This window comes from Antennarius striatus, chromosome 12 (assembly GCF_040054535.1).
Source record: "Antennarius striatus isolate MH-2024 chromosome 12, ASM4005453v1, whole genome shotgun sequence".
Classification (NCBI taxonomy): domain Eukaryota; kingdom Metazoa; phylum Chordata; class Actinopteri; order Lophiiformes; family Antennariidae; genus Antennarius; species Antennarius striatus.
In genome coordinates this window covers 1,814,615-1,830,292 of record NC_090787.1, presented here as the reverse complement: position 1 = coordinate 1,830,292, position 15,678 = coordinate 1,814,615, and the positions used below count along the sequence as shown (strand labels likewise).

At 40.6% G+C, this 15,678-nt stretch overlaps 3 protein-coding genes across 3 annotated transcripts; all 3 read right to left on the bottom strand.

The window, feature by feature from the left end:
• Window positions 1-4,652: 4,652 nt before the first annotated feature.
• On the bottom strand, window positions 4,653-5,770 carry LOC137605288 (trace amine-associated receptor 13c-like). The gene is made up of 2 exons (XM_068329846.1): window positions 5,598-5,770; window positions 4,653-5,466 (listed from the first exon to the last, which is right to left on the bottom strand). Exons 1-2 carry the CDS (start codon window positions 5,768-5,770, stop codon window positions 4,653-4,655), a joined length of 987 nt encoding a protein of 328 aa, XP_068185947.1.
• A 3,703-nt stretch (window positions 5,771-9,473) lies between these two features.
• On the bottom strand, window positions 9,474-10,607 carry LOC137605485 (trace amine-associated receptor 13c-like). Its single transcript, XM_068330196.1, has 2 exons — window positions 10,435-10,607; window positions 9,474-10,287 (listed from the first exon to the last, which is right to left on the bottom strand). The coding sequence occupies exons 1-2, from the start codon at window positions 10,605-10,607 to the stop codon at window positions 9,474-9,476; spliced, it is 987 nt and encodes a 328-aa protein (XP_068186297.1).
• Window positions 10,608-14,146: 3,539 nt separating this feature from the next.
• LOC137605341 (trace amine-associated receptor 13c-like) lies at window positions 14,147-15,302 on the bottom strand. The gene is made up of 2 exons (XM_068329937.1): window positions 15,130-15,302; window positions 14,147-14,960 (listed from the first exon to the last, which is right to left on the bottom strand). Exons 1-2 carry the CDS (start codon window positions 15,300-15,302, stop codon window positions 14,147-14,149), a joined length of 987 nt encoding a protein of 328 aa, XP_068186038.1.
• Window positions 15,303-15,678: the final 376 nt, after the last annotated feature.

Here is a 15,678-nt window from a genome sequence, read left to right as displayed (position 1 = left end):
GTGGTTCTTCCCCGAGAGAGGGATTTTGTCAATGGGTGAATTCTGGGGGGGCTTGTGTAGTGGGGTTACATAATTCACCCAGGTACTTTGGGTGTAGTTTTGGGGGTTCCTACACGGACGGGTTAAGATGTTACTCACTCTGTCTTACCCTGCTCAAATGTTCAGCAGTAAAGTTTATGCTCCTTTCAATACTCGGCCTCCGACTCCAATTCTTCAGCACGACAACACTAAGTTTATCTCACATTTATATGAAGAAGGACGTCATTCTTCTTCTTTTCCTTTCGACTTTTTCCTTCAGGGGACGCCACAGCAAATCAATTTCCTCCATCTAGCCCTGTCCTTTGAATCCTCTTCTCTCACACCAACTACCTTCATGTCTTCCCTCATTACATCCATAAACCTCCTCTTTGGTCTTCCTCTAGACCTCCTGCCTGGCAGTTCAAAACTCAGCATCCTTCTACCAATATATTCACTATCTCTCCTCTGGACATGTCCAAACCATCTCAGTCTGGCCTCTCTCACTTTATCTCCAGAACCTCTAACATGTGCTGTCCCTCTGATGTACTCATTCCTGATCCTATCCATCCTGGTCACTCCCAGAGAGAACCTCAGCATCTTCATCTCTGCTACCTCCAGCTCTGTCTCCTGTCTTTTCCTCAGTGACACTGTCTCTAGACCAAACAACATCGCTGGTCTCACCACAGTTTTGTACACCTTTCCTTTCATTTTAGCTGAAACTCTTCTATCACACATCACACCTGACACTTTCCTCCACCCGTTCCATCCTGCCTGTACACGCTTCTTCACCTCTTTTCCACACTCTCCATTGCTCTGGACTGTTGACCCTAAGTACTTCAAATCCTCCACCTTCTTGATCTCTTCTCCCTGTAACCTCACTCTTCCACTTGGGTCCCTCTCATTCACACACATGTACTCTGTCTTACTGCGGCTAACCTTCATTCCTCTCCTTTCCTGGACAAACCTCCACCTCTCTAGCTTCTCCTCCACCTGTTCCCTGCTCTCACTGCAGATCACAATGTCATCTGCAAACATCATAGTCCATGGAGATTCCTGTCTAACCTCATCTGTCAGCCTGTCCATCACCATAGCGAACAAGAAGGGGCTCAGAGCTGATCCCTGATGCAGTCCCACCTCCACCTTGAACTCCTCTGTCACACCTACAGCACACCTCACTGTCTTACAGTCCTCATACATGTCCTGCACTGCTCTAACATACTTCTCTGCCACTCCAGACTTCCTCATACAATACCACAGTTCCTCTCTGGGCACCCTGTCATCAGCTTTCTCCAGATCTACAAAAACACAATGCAGCTCCCTCTGGCCTTCTCTGTACTTCTCTATCAACATCCTCAAAGCAAATACTGCATCTGTAGTACTCTTTTTTGGCATGAAACCATACTGCTGCTCACAAATGTTAACTTCTGCCCTTAGTCTAGCTTCTACTACTCTCTCCCATAACTTCATTGTATGGCTCATCAGCTTTATTCCTCTGTAGTTGCCACAACTCTGCACATCTCCCTTGTTCTTAAAAATGGGCACCAGCACACTTTTCCTCCATTCTTCAGGCATCTCCTCACTATCTAAGATCCTGTTGAACAACCCAGTCAGAAACTCTACTGCCACCTCTCCTAGACACTTCCATACCTCTACAGGTATATCATCAGGGCCAACTGCCTTTCCACTCTTCATCCTCTTCAATGCCCTCCTCACTTCATCCTGACTAATCTTTGCTACATCCTGGTCCACAACAGTCACCTCTTCTAGTCTTTGTTCTCTCTCATTTTAAACGTTCATCAACTCTTCAAAGTACTCTTTCCATCTTCACATCACACTACTGGCACCTGTCAATAGACTTCCATCCCTATCCTTAATCACCCTAACCTGCTGCACGTCCTTCCCATCTCTGTCTCTTTGTCTTGCCAACCAGTATAGATCAGTCTCTCCCTCCTTACTGTCCAACCTAGCATACAAGTCATCATAAGCTTCTTGTTTGGCCTTTGCTACCTCTACCTTCACCTTACGCTGCATCTCCCTATACTCCTGTCTACTCTCCTCAATCCTCTCAGTGTCCCACTTCCTCTTGGCTAACCTCTTTCTCTGTATACACTCCTGTACCTCCTCATTCCACCACCAAGTCTCCTTATCTACTTTCCCTCCAGATGACACACCAAGTACTCTCCTACCTGTCTCCCTGATCACATTAGCTGTAGTTGTCCACTCATCTGGAAGCACCTCCTGACCACCCAGAGCCTGTCTTAACTCCTTCCTAAAAGTCATGCAACACACTTCCTTTTTTAGCTTCCACCATTTCGTCTTCTGCTCTGCCTTTGCCCTCTTAATCTTCCTCACCAGCAGAGTCATCCTACACACCACCATCCTATGCTGTTTGGCTACACTCTCACCTACCACTACTTTACAGTCACTGATCTCCTTCAAGTTACACCGTCTACACAAGATGTTTTATCCTGTGTGCTCCTACCTCCACTCTTATAGGTCACTCTATGTTCCTGCCTCTTCTGGAAGAAAGTATTCACTACAGCCATTTCCATCCTTTTTGCAAAGTCAACTACCATCTGTCCTTCTGCGTTCCTCTCCTGGATACCAAACCTGCCCATCATATCCTCATCACCTCTGTTTCCTGCACCAACATGTCCGTTTGAAGTCTGCTCCAATGACAACTCTCTCACTTCTAGGCATGCTCTGCATCACTTATTCAAAGTCCGACCAGAATTTCTCCTTCTCCTCCAGCTCACATCCTACCTGTGGAGCATACCCGCTAACAACATTGAACATCACACCTTCTAGTTCTAGCTTCAGACTCATCACTCTATCTGACACACTCTTTTTACCTCCAGGACATTCCTAACAAACTCCTCCTTCAAGATAACTCCTACTCCATTTCTCTTCCCATCTATACCATGATAGAACAACTTGAACCCTGCTCCTAAATTTCTAGCCTTGCTACCTTTCCACCTGGTCTTCTGGACACACAGTATGTCTACCTTCCTTCTCTGCATCATGTCAACCAACTCTCTACCTTTTCCTGTCATAGTTCCAACATTCAACGTCCCTACTCTTAGTCCTATACTCTTGGTGTTCCTCTTCTCTTTCTTCGAGCGAACGCACTTTCCTCCTCTTCTTCTTCGACCAACAGTAATACAATTTCCACCAGTGCCCTGTAGGTCAACAGCGCCGATGGCGGTCATTGTTAACCTGGGCCTCGACTGATCCGGTATGGAAGTCATAGGTTTGATTCGCATCTTTGATTTGGCAAAAGTTTTACGCCGGATGCCCTTCCTGACGCAACCCTCTGTATTTAGCAGGGCTTGGGACTGGCACAATAAGACACTGGCTTGTGTCCTCTTGTGGCTACATTGTCATTGATAGTGCTAAATCACTTGAATACTGATATGTTTTATCAAACTTTCAGGCAAAAATGGGGAATGACTGAGGGCAATTCAATCACTCTTGTAATATTTCCTTGTACGTTTTTCAGAGCTCTTCATCTGACAACAATGCAATATGGCTTGTTAACACCAGCCTTTTTTTCATGTCACATGTTGGTGTTACATGAGTCATTCTCTACTATCCTAAGTGTCACAATCTGTTTAATGGATTTTCTGAAACAGGGGTAAAACAAGGCATAGATGAGAGGATTCAGACACGAGTTAATATAGAACAGACACATGATGATTGCAGAAGATTCAGCATCAATCATTGTGTCCTGTCCAGATAGCACAACACAATAATATGGGCACACACATATCAGAAACACAACTACTACAACCCCAAGAGTAATGGCTGCTTTCAGCTCTGATTTCTTAGCAGTAACTTTCACTGAACACTTTAGGGTAACAGATGTAATGTGAGACCTCATGGCTCGAGCCTGAGACACAGCCACCACTTTGAAAAAATTAGGTCAATTTCATAGTTGCACATATCTCAGGAACCGCATAAGATAGAAAGACAAAACAAAAGGCCTTATATTCAGGGAGGTAAGGGGATGAAAATTAGATCACAGCCTTGACCTTGAAAAACTACGTAAAGATCAAATTTTCACTTTTATACCTTTTGAGGTACACATCTCTGAAACCTGATGAGATATAAAGACAAAACAAAAAGCAACATTTTCAGGAAGCCAGAGGCACAAAAACGTGTAGGTCAGGTTAGAATGTTGAATACAGGGGTGTCGTGGGATGTTGTAGTCTCTGAATGCATTGTTACTATTGAAATGGTCAAAGTAATGAACATTATTGTAGTGTCATTTAAAATTTTAATAATTTATATTTACTCCCCTCCATGAATAATCTATATGATTTATTTCATCTTATTTACATTTTATTCATGCAAATAATGTTAAGTAAGTTGTTTCTTTGCTTCTGATACAAAAAGATACACAACACAAGGATTATTTCACATTCACAGGGAGCAGGACACCATCAACAGTGCTGAATCGCATAATACCGATAATAATACATTTTCTGAACTGGTGTGACAAAATCAGAAAAGGTAAGGATTATTGTAAACTACATAAAAATGAATTCAATCCGTATTCTGAAATTTCTAGTCAATAATGAAAGATTTGACATCAGTGTTATGTGGTATGAAAAACACCAGTGTTTCCTTTTATGTCACATGTTGGTGTCACATGAGTCAGCCTTTAGTATCTTAAGTGTCACAATCAGTTTGATGGATTTTCTGAACCAGGGATAAAACAAGGCATAGATGAGAGGATTTAGACATGAATTAAAGTAGAACAAACATATGATGAAGGTAGAGGATGAAACATTGAGCATGGAGTCCTGGCCAGATAGCAATACACAATAGTATGGACAAACACATATCAGAAACACAACTACAACAACACCAAGAGTAATGGCTGCTTTCAGCTCTGATTTCTTAGCAGTCACTTTTGTTGAACACTTGATGGTAACAGATGTAATGTGAGACCTCATGGCTCGAGCCTGAGACACAGCCACCAAAAAAACTCTCATGTACAGAAGTATGATGACAGTAACAGGAAAGATAAAAAATAAAATCATATCAGCAAGTCCAGAAGCATAATCAACATGAATTACACACTGTCCAACACAGGTGTTATACCCGCCTGGTTGTTCCAGGTTGTCTCTCAGGATCAGACTATTAAAAAGAACACAAAAAACCCAACACAGACAAATACATATATCAGTTCTCTTTGTTGTGACTTGGGTGGAATAATGTAGAGGATAACAAATAGCCACATATCGGTCAACTGATATGAGAACCATGGTTCCTATTGAGGTTGATATGATTATATAATCCACGACAATGTACACAACACACATGATGTCTCCCAAAAACCAGCAGCCATTTATGAGGATAATTTGAAATATGAAGAAGAATCCCACAACGCAGTCTGAGACAGCCAGAGAGAGAAGGAGTAGGTTGGTGGGGTTGTGGAGCTGCCTAGATGGGAAAGAGTGAAACTTAGCCAAATTCATTCGTGGAACATGAAACTCTTTCTTCACATTCTGATATTCTACCATTTCATTCAACAGCTAAACAGAGTTTCACAAACTGATTAAATATTTACCTACTTGAAGTGTGAGATGGAGATGATGACCAGTATGTTGAGAATCACAGTAACAATAGAGATGAAGGACAGTACGATGTGAACGAGCATAGATTCAAAGTGAGGGCGTATGGTCCTCCTACAGGAGGAGTTGAGAAGTTCTGGAAAGCAAAGTTCATCTTCATCAAATGATGACATCATGAAGAAGAGATGAGAAGCTGCCTTGTTCTGGCAGATCTCTGCCTGAACGTCACTGTTTTGTCTCTCTTTTATTCCTCTCTCTTCCCCCTTCCCTGTGTGGATGGTTAATTTTAGTCGAGTCAATTTCTGAACAATTGCTCTTGAAAAAAGCTGGCATTTCAGTCAGGTTTTGTGAATAGTGTACTTTACAAACTTACACCTTTAAAACAATTAAAGTTAATTAAAAAAAAAGATTATGACAGGACCACAAACCAGTCAGAAGACCGATTATCTATTTTCAGTCAACTATAAAGTGCAATGAGCACATGAAGATTTGTTGAAAGAAAACTAAAAATATGTTACACAGTCATCAATTAAAAATTGCAGCACATTTATTTCAAACATGGTAACAATCTGTAAAACGTCCTCTTGTGGGATGGGCTTAGACCAGTGGTCTACAAACTACGGGCCGCAGGTTGAATGGGGCCCACCTCCATATTTGACATGCCTGAACAGTACCAGAAAAGCACCCTTGTCATTGTCTATTTCATTAATAGTGTTATTTATTTCATGATTTTTTTTTTTGTCAAGATCCCAGAAAGACTTGTTAATATTCGGTTATGTGTTACTTTCTGAAAGTCAGTGTTTACATTTAGGCACCCCTGTGATCGTCACAGTTTTTCTGTTACACACTGACCCATCAGAGTTCAAAAGTTATGTGACCCTTACAGGAAGAATGTAGGAGACCCCTGGCTTAGACTGTCAAGACTCCTGCCAAGACTTAAGTTTATTCTTTCATTTTATCCAAGTTTGTGTTTTCCATACTACCATCTCCTGTCATTCCAGAGCCTGCTCCACATCCCTGCATTCAATCAGTTCATTCTGTTCACCTGCGTTGCTGCAGCCACCTGCCGCTCGTCACCTGAATCAGACTCCATGTTACATACACTCTGTTCAGCCTTCAGTTCTTTGCAACAGCAGTGCAAATCGATTGATTGTTTAACTACATATGAGAAATGTATATTCAAATACATTGCATAATTGTGTATTATTTAAGATTAAAGAGCCCCTCATTAGTCATCCATAAGGGAACTAATACCGGCCAGTATGATTTGTAACATGATATGAATATCAAGAAATATTCCTTTGACTTAAATATAACCTAATTTTTAAGGCCTGCCAAACAACATTCAGAAAACCATATTAGCTTGATATTTAATGTTGGTCAGACATGCTGTACATTTACCAAGTAGGAAAACCTTCACCAAACATATTGGGTCCATTTCACAAAACAGGTTTAGTGGAAAACCTGAGTAAGTTAACCCTGGGTTTTTGGTTTCACAAAGGGAGGTAACCTAACCCAGAGTTAAAGGAGTAACCCTGACCTGTTTCATGAAGAGAGGTAAACTGAACCTCTGGGCTTGTTACCGCAGTAACAGACTCTCTGAAGTTAACCTGAGGCTTGTACCTTAAAGCTGGATTACAGTTTAGCCAGATAACTTCAGGCTTAGCCCTGGCTTTTCGGTACCATAAAGGTGGCTGACTTTCTATCGGGCTACGTCGTCGCGGTAACCTATGCTGAACACCTAACCTGCTCCGGAGCAGGATAAGTTCAGGATAAGAGCTCAGCAGGTATAACAGCCCCACCTACTGACCAATCAGTTCTCTTGGAAAATGGGCCGTCCGTTTTATGAGAACTCGGTGGATCTTGGTGCACAGCTTGTGCGAAGAGCGCTCAGGCGCGAGAGAATATTTAGAGATCACTACAATCCGCTGGAATTGCCTGAACAATGACTGTAGAAAGGTAGAGGTTTTGGGGAGAGGGGTTACATTACATCTGTCAGCTGCTGGAGTCTTACATCAGTAATGTAACGCACCGCAACCACGCGCTGACAGTCCCGCAGACAGTGGGCATTTCACTGAGGTTTTTTGCCACAGTTAATCTACTGTATTTCTTAGCGATGTTCGTAATTATTATGATGTCCTTAAATCCCGCGTTGGATGGGTTACAAGCAAGACACAGATAAAATGCCAAGAATCAATTATTTGTTTCAGTAAATCATGGTACTTTTATTTATTCTGTTGGCGATGCCAAAAACTTCAGGAAGAACACAGTATGTAGAGCTATTCATAAAGTCGCGGTGGCTACAATCACATGCCATAACGAAAAATGTCGTACACACATACATTTATGGAACACGCAAATGTTACTGTAGTCAGATATACAAGTGCAGTCATAGTGGGGAAGTAATATTATAATGGCACTAACTTCCGCATTGACACAGTCGGCCATGTTTTCCGAGTGATCCTTGCGCCGTTTGGCAGCTGCAACTGTGTTGCTTTTTGCCTGGATTATTGATTTGTATTGATCGTATTTATTAATTATTATTGTTTGCTCCTCTGTTGTGAAATATGTGGCTCGGGCCGGTTTGTTGCATGTTTGCGATTGGTCGCATGCAGCAACCTCTGCCCTTTTTATGTGAGCGCGCACAGATCTAGGCTGGACAAGCCTGAATTGAATTAGTGAGTTGATAGCCGGCTTTGTGGTACCGAAAATCCGGAGGGTGGATGTCTGGGTAAGTGAAGCCAGATAAGTAAGAGGAAGCCCGGCTAGGTTCATCAAGCTTTATGGTACAGGCCTCAGGTCGGGAGCAGGTTTTATCCCAAAAACCCAGGGATTCCTCTGACTCCGCCCCCTTTCACAGCCGCTCACGCCGTTTCATTTCCTGTTTCTGTCGGATGGAGAGTTTGATCAAAGTTTGGTTTTATAAATAAAAAATCTATTTTAGAGGTCTTTTAGAGGCAAACATGGCGTGTCCGTTTGACAAGGAGCCCCTTGATGGAGCTTCAGCATTAATTCACAGAGAATTTAATATTTTTGTATCGCATTCAGATGTCCCATCATATCCAGACAGTTATCTTTGTGATCAGTACCGGTTCACATCCCGATCCATCACGCACACACACACACACGCACACACACTCACACACATGTTACTCCAACTGTTCAAGGCAGACAGCTGCCATCCAGGGGCAGGGGCTTGACTTAGGTTTTTACCTGTTAAAAGGAACTTTTTCATCGCCACTGTTTGCTCGTGGGGAATGCTGTTGGGTTTCTGTAAATAGGCTTGAGAGACTGGCTAAGAGCTCTATATGTAAAGTGCCATGAGATGACTTATTATACAACTTTGCGCTATATAAATTAAATATGATTTGATTTGAACCTGCTTTTTTATTGTAGCAGAAATAAAAAAAAACCAACTAATATGAGCATTATTGTACGTTCATTCAACAATAAAAGCAATATTTATTCCTTTTTATGATTAATTTAATATAGAATAATAACATGATTTTTCCATTTTCACAGTGTTTATTCATGGATAATATATGTTTTTCATACATACAGTTGGCTACATAATAGATTCCAAATGCCAAATAATGTGGTGTATCTTTTGTGTCCCATCTTGTGTAATGTATAATTGTATTTGTATTTGAGCAGAGGGTAAATAATTTCCCTTCAGGATTAATTACGTATTCATTTATCTTTTCATCTATTTCTATCTATCTCTGCTAGTGGTAAAAATGGACACTAAGTTTATGTCACATTTATATGAAGAAGGACGTCATTGATAGTGCTAAATCACTTGAATACTGATATGTTTTATCAAACTTTCAGGCAAAAACGTGGAATGATTTAGGGCAATTCAATCACTTTTTCATGTCACAAGTTGGTGTTACATGAGTCAGTCTCTAGGATCTTAAATGTAACAATCAGTTTAATGGATTTTCTGAACCAGGGGTAAAACAAGGCATAGATGAGAGGATTCAGACACGAGTTAATATAGAACAGACACATGATGATTGCAGAAGATTCAGCATCAATCATTGTGTCCTGTCCAGATAGCACAACACAATAATATGGGCACACACATATCAGAAACACAACTACTACAACTCCAAGAATAATGGCTGCTTTCATCTCTGATTTCTTAGCAGTTACTTTCACTGAACACTTTAGGGTAACAGAAGTAATGTGAGACCTCATGGCTTGAGCCTGAGACACAGCCACCACAAACACTCTCATGTACAGAACTACAATGACAGTGACAGGAAAGATAAAGGACAGAATCATATCAGCAAGGCCAGAAGCATAATTAACATTAACCACACACTGTCCAACACAGGTGTTATACCTGCCTGGTTGTTTCAGGTTATCTTTCAGGATCAGACAATTCACAAGAACACAAAACATCCAACAAAGACAATTACAGATATCAGTTCTCTTTTTTGTGACTTGGGTGGAATAATGTAGAGGATGACAAATAGCCACGTAGCGGTCAACAGATATGAGAATCATGGTTCCGATTGAAGCAGATGTGATGACATAGTCCAGAACAAAATACACAACACACATGATGTCTCCCAAAAACCAGCAGCCATTTATGAGGATAATTTGAAAAATAATAAGGAAACCCACGATGCAATCTGAAACAGCCAGAGAGAGGAGGAGGAGGTTGGTGGGGGTGTGGAGCTGCCTGGAGAGAAAAGAGGGGAACAAAAACACATCTTTTGTAGTACAGTATTATCATCCCAGCAGACAACAAAAGCAATATCCTGACATTTTCTGACATATTCTGTCTTTGCAGCTACCAGATTCATAACCTGATGAAATATTTTCCTACTTGAAGTGTGAGATGGAGATGATGACCAGCATGTTGAGAATCACAGTGACAATAGAGATTGAGAACAGTATGGTGTAAATCAGCATGGATTCAAAGTAAGGACGTATGGACTTCCTACAAGAGGAGTTGAGGAGTTGTGGAAAGCAAAGTTCATCTTCATCAAAGGATGACATCATCAGGAAGAGATCAGAAGCTGCTTAGCTCTGTCAGCTTTCTGGCTGAAGGTCTCTGTCCTTTCTATTTTATCTCTTTTTCATCCTCCCTCCCCTTATCTTGAAAGGAGGGGTTTGGAAGTTTGAGTGTAAAAATGATCCTAGGAGCTATGTTGTCAGAGGATTTTTTTTTTCTCGTCTGCATGTATTCTCATAGTTTAACCCCATAAAAGGGGGTCAACTTTTTATGAGATCAATGTTTGTTTTAGTCTTGCAGCAAAATCTTTTATATATTTTAATGCGTGCATGTGACCATCACCAGTCCTCTCTGGGAACCAAATAGTCAGTCTTTATTAGAATTTCCTGCTGTGAGCCAGAGAGGGGGGTGCTGCACCCCTGTGAGTTAAGGGACAAAGCAAAAGGAGACAGGGAGAGAAAACACAGACAAGGTAGTGGATAGACAGGCAGTGCTGTTGGAGTGAAAACGGTTTAGGCCGTTTTATCATATCTTATAACTGATAACTTAATACCAATGTTATAAAACACCAGATTAGTGGAGGGCCTGACAGTATAGAATAGGCCACCAGAGGAAACCAGTGTAGGAGGAAGATAGAGGGCATCAGATTGTGATGTCTGAAGTGAGACTCATCACGTACTGACAGGACCCAATGGTCCTCAATAACTGGACTCGACAGGAGCTGGTAAGCCCTGAACCAACATGTATGTGGGATGGAAACCAACGCACAGATAGGCTACTAGAACCCAACAGGGCCACCCTAGCAGAGCACCCTCAACCCTGTCAGCCAGGAGCATCCAGAAGCCATGACTCAAAGAGCCACCGGGGCACCGAGAACCACGTAGATCCAGAGACCCAGAGGAGGCAGCAGCAATTCAGCAATTCAGTAATTCCAAAAATTCAAAAAGTGAAACTTGATTAATGTATACATTCATTCCACAAACACTGATTATTTCAAGTGCTTATTTCTTTTAATTTTGATGGTTATAACTGACAACTAATGAAAACCCCAAATTCAGTATCTCAGAAAATTAGAATATTACTCAATACAAATACAAAAAAAGTATACCTACAAATGTTGGCCAACTGAAAAGTATGAACATGAAAACTATGAGCATATACAGCACTCAATACTTAGTTGGGGCTCCTTTTGCCTTTTGCAATGTGGCGTGGCATGGAGTCGATCAGTCTGTGGCACTGCTCAGGTGGTATGAGAGCCCAGGTTGCTCTGATAGTGGCCTTCACCTCTTCTGCATTATTGGGTCTGGCATGTCGCATCTTCCTCTTCACAATACCCCATAGATTTTGTATGGGGTTAAGGTCAGGCGAGTTTGCTGGCCAATTAAGAACAGGGATACCACGGTCCTTAAACCAGGTACTGGTAGCTTTGGCACTGTGTGTAGGTGCCAAGTCCTGTTGGAAAATGAAATCTGCATCTCCATAAAGTTGCTCAGCAGCAGGAAGCATGAAGTGCTCTAAAACTTCCTGGTAGACGGCTGCGTTGACCTTGGACCTTACAAAACACTGTGGACCAACACCAGCAGATGACATGGCACCCCAAACCATCACTTACTGTGGAAACTTTACACTGCACCTCGAGCAACGTGGATTCTGTGCCTCTCCTCTCTTCCTCCAGACTCTGGGACCTTGATTTCCAAAGGAAATGCAAAATTTACTTTCATCAGAGAACATAACTTTGGACCACTCAGCAGCAGTCCAATCCGTTTTGTCTTTAGCCCAAGCAAGACGCTTCTGACGCTGTCTCTTGTTCAAGAGTGGCTTGACACAAGGGATGCGACAGCTGAAACCCATGTCTTGCATACGTCTGTGCGTGGTGGTTCTTGAAGCACTGACTCCAGCTGCAGTCCACTCTTTGTGAATCTCCCCCATATTTTTGAATGGGTTTTGTTTCACAATCCTCTCCAGGGTACGGTTATCCCTATTGCTTGTACACTTTTTTTCTACCACATCTTTTCTTTCCCTTTGCCTCTCCATTAATGTGCTTGGAAACAGAGCTCTGTGAACAGCCAGCCTCTTTAGCAATGACCTTTTGTGTCTTGCCTTCCTTGTGCAAGGTGTCAATGGTCATCTTTTGGACAACTGTCAAGTCAGCAGTCTTCCCCATGATTGTGTAGCCTACAGAACCAGACTGAGAGACCATTTAAAGGCCTTTGCAGGTGTTTTGAGTTAATTAGCTGATTAGAGTGTGGCACCAGGAGTCTTGAATATGGAACCTTTTCACAATATTCTAATTTTCTGAGATACTGAATTTGGGGTTTTCATCAGTTGTCAGTTATAATCATCAAAATTAAAAGAAATAAACACTTGAAATAATCTGTGTGTGGAATGAATGTATACATTATACAAGTTTCACTTTTTGAATGGAATTACTGAAATAATTCAAACTTTTTGATGATATTCTAATTATATGACCAGCACCTGTATGTATGTATGTATGTATGTATGTATGTGTGTGTGTGTGTATATATATATATATATATATATATATATATATATACATACACACAGTATATACAGTATGTGTGCAACTAATGACCAGTGTGCTAGAGTGGTCTAATAATTTTTATTTCATTACAGTTAATTAAAATTTAAATTTTTAAATGACATCTAAAATATATAGTCAGTAATCAATTAAAAAATGTCCCCACAAGACTAACTGTGGATTCATGAATGATGACAATGTATCTGATTGTACACAATAATTTTTCAGACAATAAATATTCCGTCCATCTATTTTACCGAGCGCTTTGTCCGCTGTCGTGGGTTGCGGGGAACTGGAGCCTATCCCAGCTGGCTTAGGGTGTGAGGCGGGAGACCCTCCAGGCGCGACACCAGTGCGCCGCCGACATCTTTTTTTTTTTATTATAATACAAATAGTAAAAGTAATATGACCAGTATTCAAAATTGTATTTCCTGTATTTATTCCTTCATACAATTATGAAGATGAATGAATATGATAGTGTTATTTTCCATCTTTTATACAACGCTTGTAGATAATATAATTTACACATATAGAAAATGCTAAATAATAGTGTGTGTCTCTACTTCTATTAAAATATATGCAGGTAGTTCTAAACCTACAAACACAATTGGTTCTGCGAGGCTGTTTCTAAGTCATTATTTATTACATTGCAATCTATAAACACCATTTCAGGTCAATTAAATAGCATTACTACTCAAAATTACTATTCCCTAAGACATACCAGAAAAAAATTACAGGTCATAAAAACAAAAAATAAAATAAAATACTGTAGTGCTGCATGTACACTACTCAATGTTTATTTCCCATTTATATGAAGCAGGACATCATTGATAGTGCTGAATCACTGTAATACTGATGTTATTATATGGTATTATATTTTATTTTAACTTTAGTGACAAAATAAGGAATAATCGAGATGATGGCACACTGACTTAACTCTTCTGACATTTCCTGTCACAGAGGATGAAAAGTGTCCCTTTATTAGCAATCTATCTGACAACAACGCTATATGATGTCTTAATATCAGCATTTCTTTTCATTTCACATGTTGGTGTCACATGAGTCAAATTCTAGTATCTTAAGTGTCACAATCAGTCTGATGGATTTTCTGAACCAGGGGTAAAACAAGGCATAGATTAGAGGATTTAGGCAAGAGTTAAAATAGAACAGACACATGATAATTGCAGAAGATGCAGCATCAATCTTTGAGTCCTGGCCTGATAGCAAAACACTATAATATGGACACACACATATCAGAAACACAACTACAACAACACCAAGAGTAATGGCTGCTTTCATCTCTGATTTCTTAACAGTTCCTTTTGTTGAACACTTGATGGTGACTGATGTAATGTGAGACCTCATGGCTCGAGCCTGAGACACAGCCACCACAAACACTCTCATGTAAAGAACTATAATGACAGTAACAGGAAAGATAAAGGATAAAATCATATCAGTTAGTCCAGAAACATAATTAACATCGATTACGCACTGTCCAACACAGGTGTTATACCCGCCTGGTTGTTCCAGGTTATCTTTAAGGATCAGACTGTGAACAATAACACAAAACATCCAACACAGACAAACACAAATATTTATTCTCTTTTTTGTGACTTCAGTGGAATAATGTAGTGGGTGACAAATAGCCACATAGCGGTCAACTGATATAAGAATCATGGTTCCTATTGAGGCAGCTGTGAACATATAGTACAGGACAAAATATGCAACACACATGATGTCTCCCAAGAACCAGCAACCATCAATGAGAATAATTTGAAAAACAAGAAGCAGGCCCAGACTGCAATCTGAGACAGCCAGAGAGAGAAGGAGGAGGTTGGTGGGGGTGTGGAGCTGCCTGGAGAGAAAAGAGAGAATTAGTATTATTGCAACGGGAGATTTTTTTAAAAAAAAGTCATCGCATCAACACAAACAGATAAAAATGTGAAACTATTCATTCAAATTCTGATGTATTTTACCATTTCATTCTGTTAAGAGTTTCATAAACTGATGAAATATTTTCCTACCTGAAGTGTGAGATGGAGATGATGACCAGCATGTTTAGAAATACAGTGACGATTGAGATGAAAGACATTATGATATATATGATCATGGATTCAAAATAAGGACGCATGGTCTTTCTGCAGGAGGAGTTGAGGAGCTGTGGAAAACAAAGTTCATCTTCATCAAGAGAAGTCATCATGAGGAACATACAAGAAACTACTTAGCTCTGTCAGCGTTCTGCCTGGAGCTTTCTGTCTTAACAGACATATCTTTTCTTATTCTCTCCACCCACTTTCTCTCTTGTGACTTAACTTCTGTCCTTTAATGACATCACTATTTTAATCAGACGAAACTTGTCATGTTTTCCATTTCTACTTTTCTACTCAATATGTCTCAAACAACAATTGCCATGTTGTTCTGAATGGTGCCCCGGAAAATCAAAACGTGTGCAGAAGGGCACATAAAAACAGTATCGGCAAGTAGAAAATATAACTTTAAGGGGAACATTTTTGCTCTGACTGCTTAAATCCAGCCCAGAAAGAACAGCGTCAACCTTTCCAGTGTCCTCACGA

Excerpts from the sequence above, each read along its gene's own strand:
- LOC137605288 (XM_068329846.1), bottom strand. The coding sequence starts at position 5,770 with ATGTCATCATTTGATGAAGATGAACTTTGCTTTCCAGAACTTCTCAAC. Across the intron at positions 5,467-5,597 it reads ATCTCCATCTCACACTTCAA|GCAGCTCCACAACCCCACCA; the intron begins GTAGGTAAATAT and ends TTTCCCATCTAG.
- LOC137605485 (XM_068330196.1), bottom strand. The coding sequence starts at position 10,607 with ATGTCATCCTTTGATGAAGATGAACTTTGCTTTCCACAACTCCTCAAC. Across the intron at positions 10,288-10,434 it reads ATCTCCATCTCACACTTCAA|GCAGCTCCACACCCCCACCA; the intron begins GTAGGAAAATAT and ends TTTTCTCTCCAG.
- LOC137605341 (XM_068329937.1), bottom strand. The coding sequence starts at position 15,302 with ATGACTTCTCTTGATGAAGATGAACTTTGTTTTCCACAGCTCCTCAAC. Across the intron at positions 14,961-15,129 it reads ATCTCCATCTCACACTTCAG|GCAGCTCCACACCCCCACCA; the intron begins GTAGGAAAATAT and ends TTTTCTCTCCAG.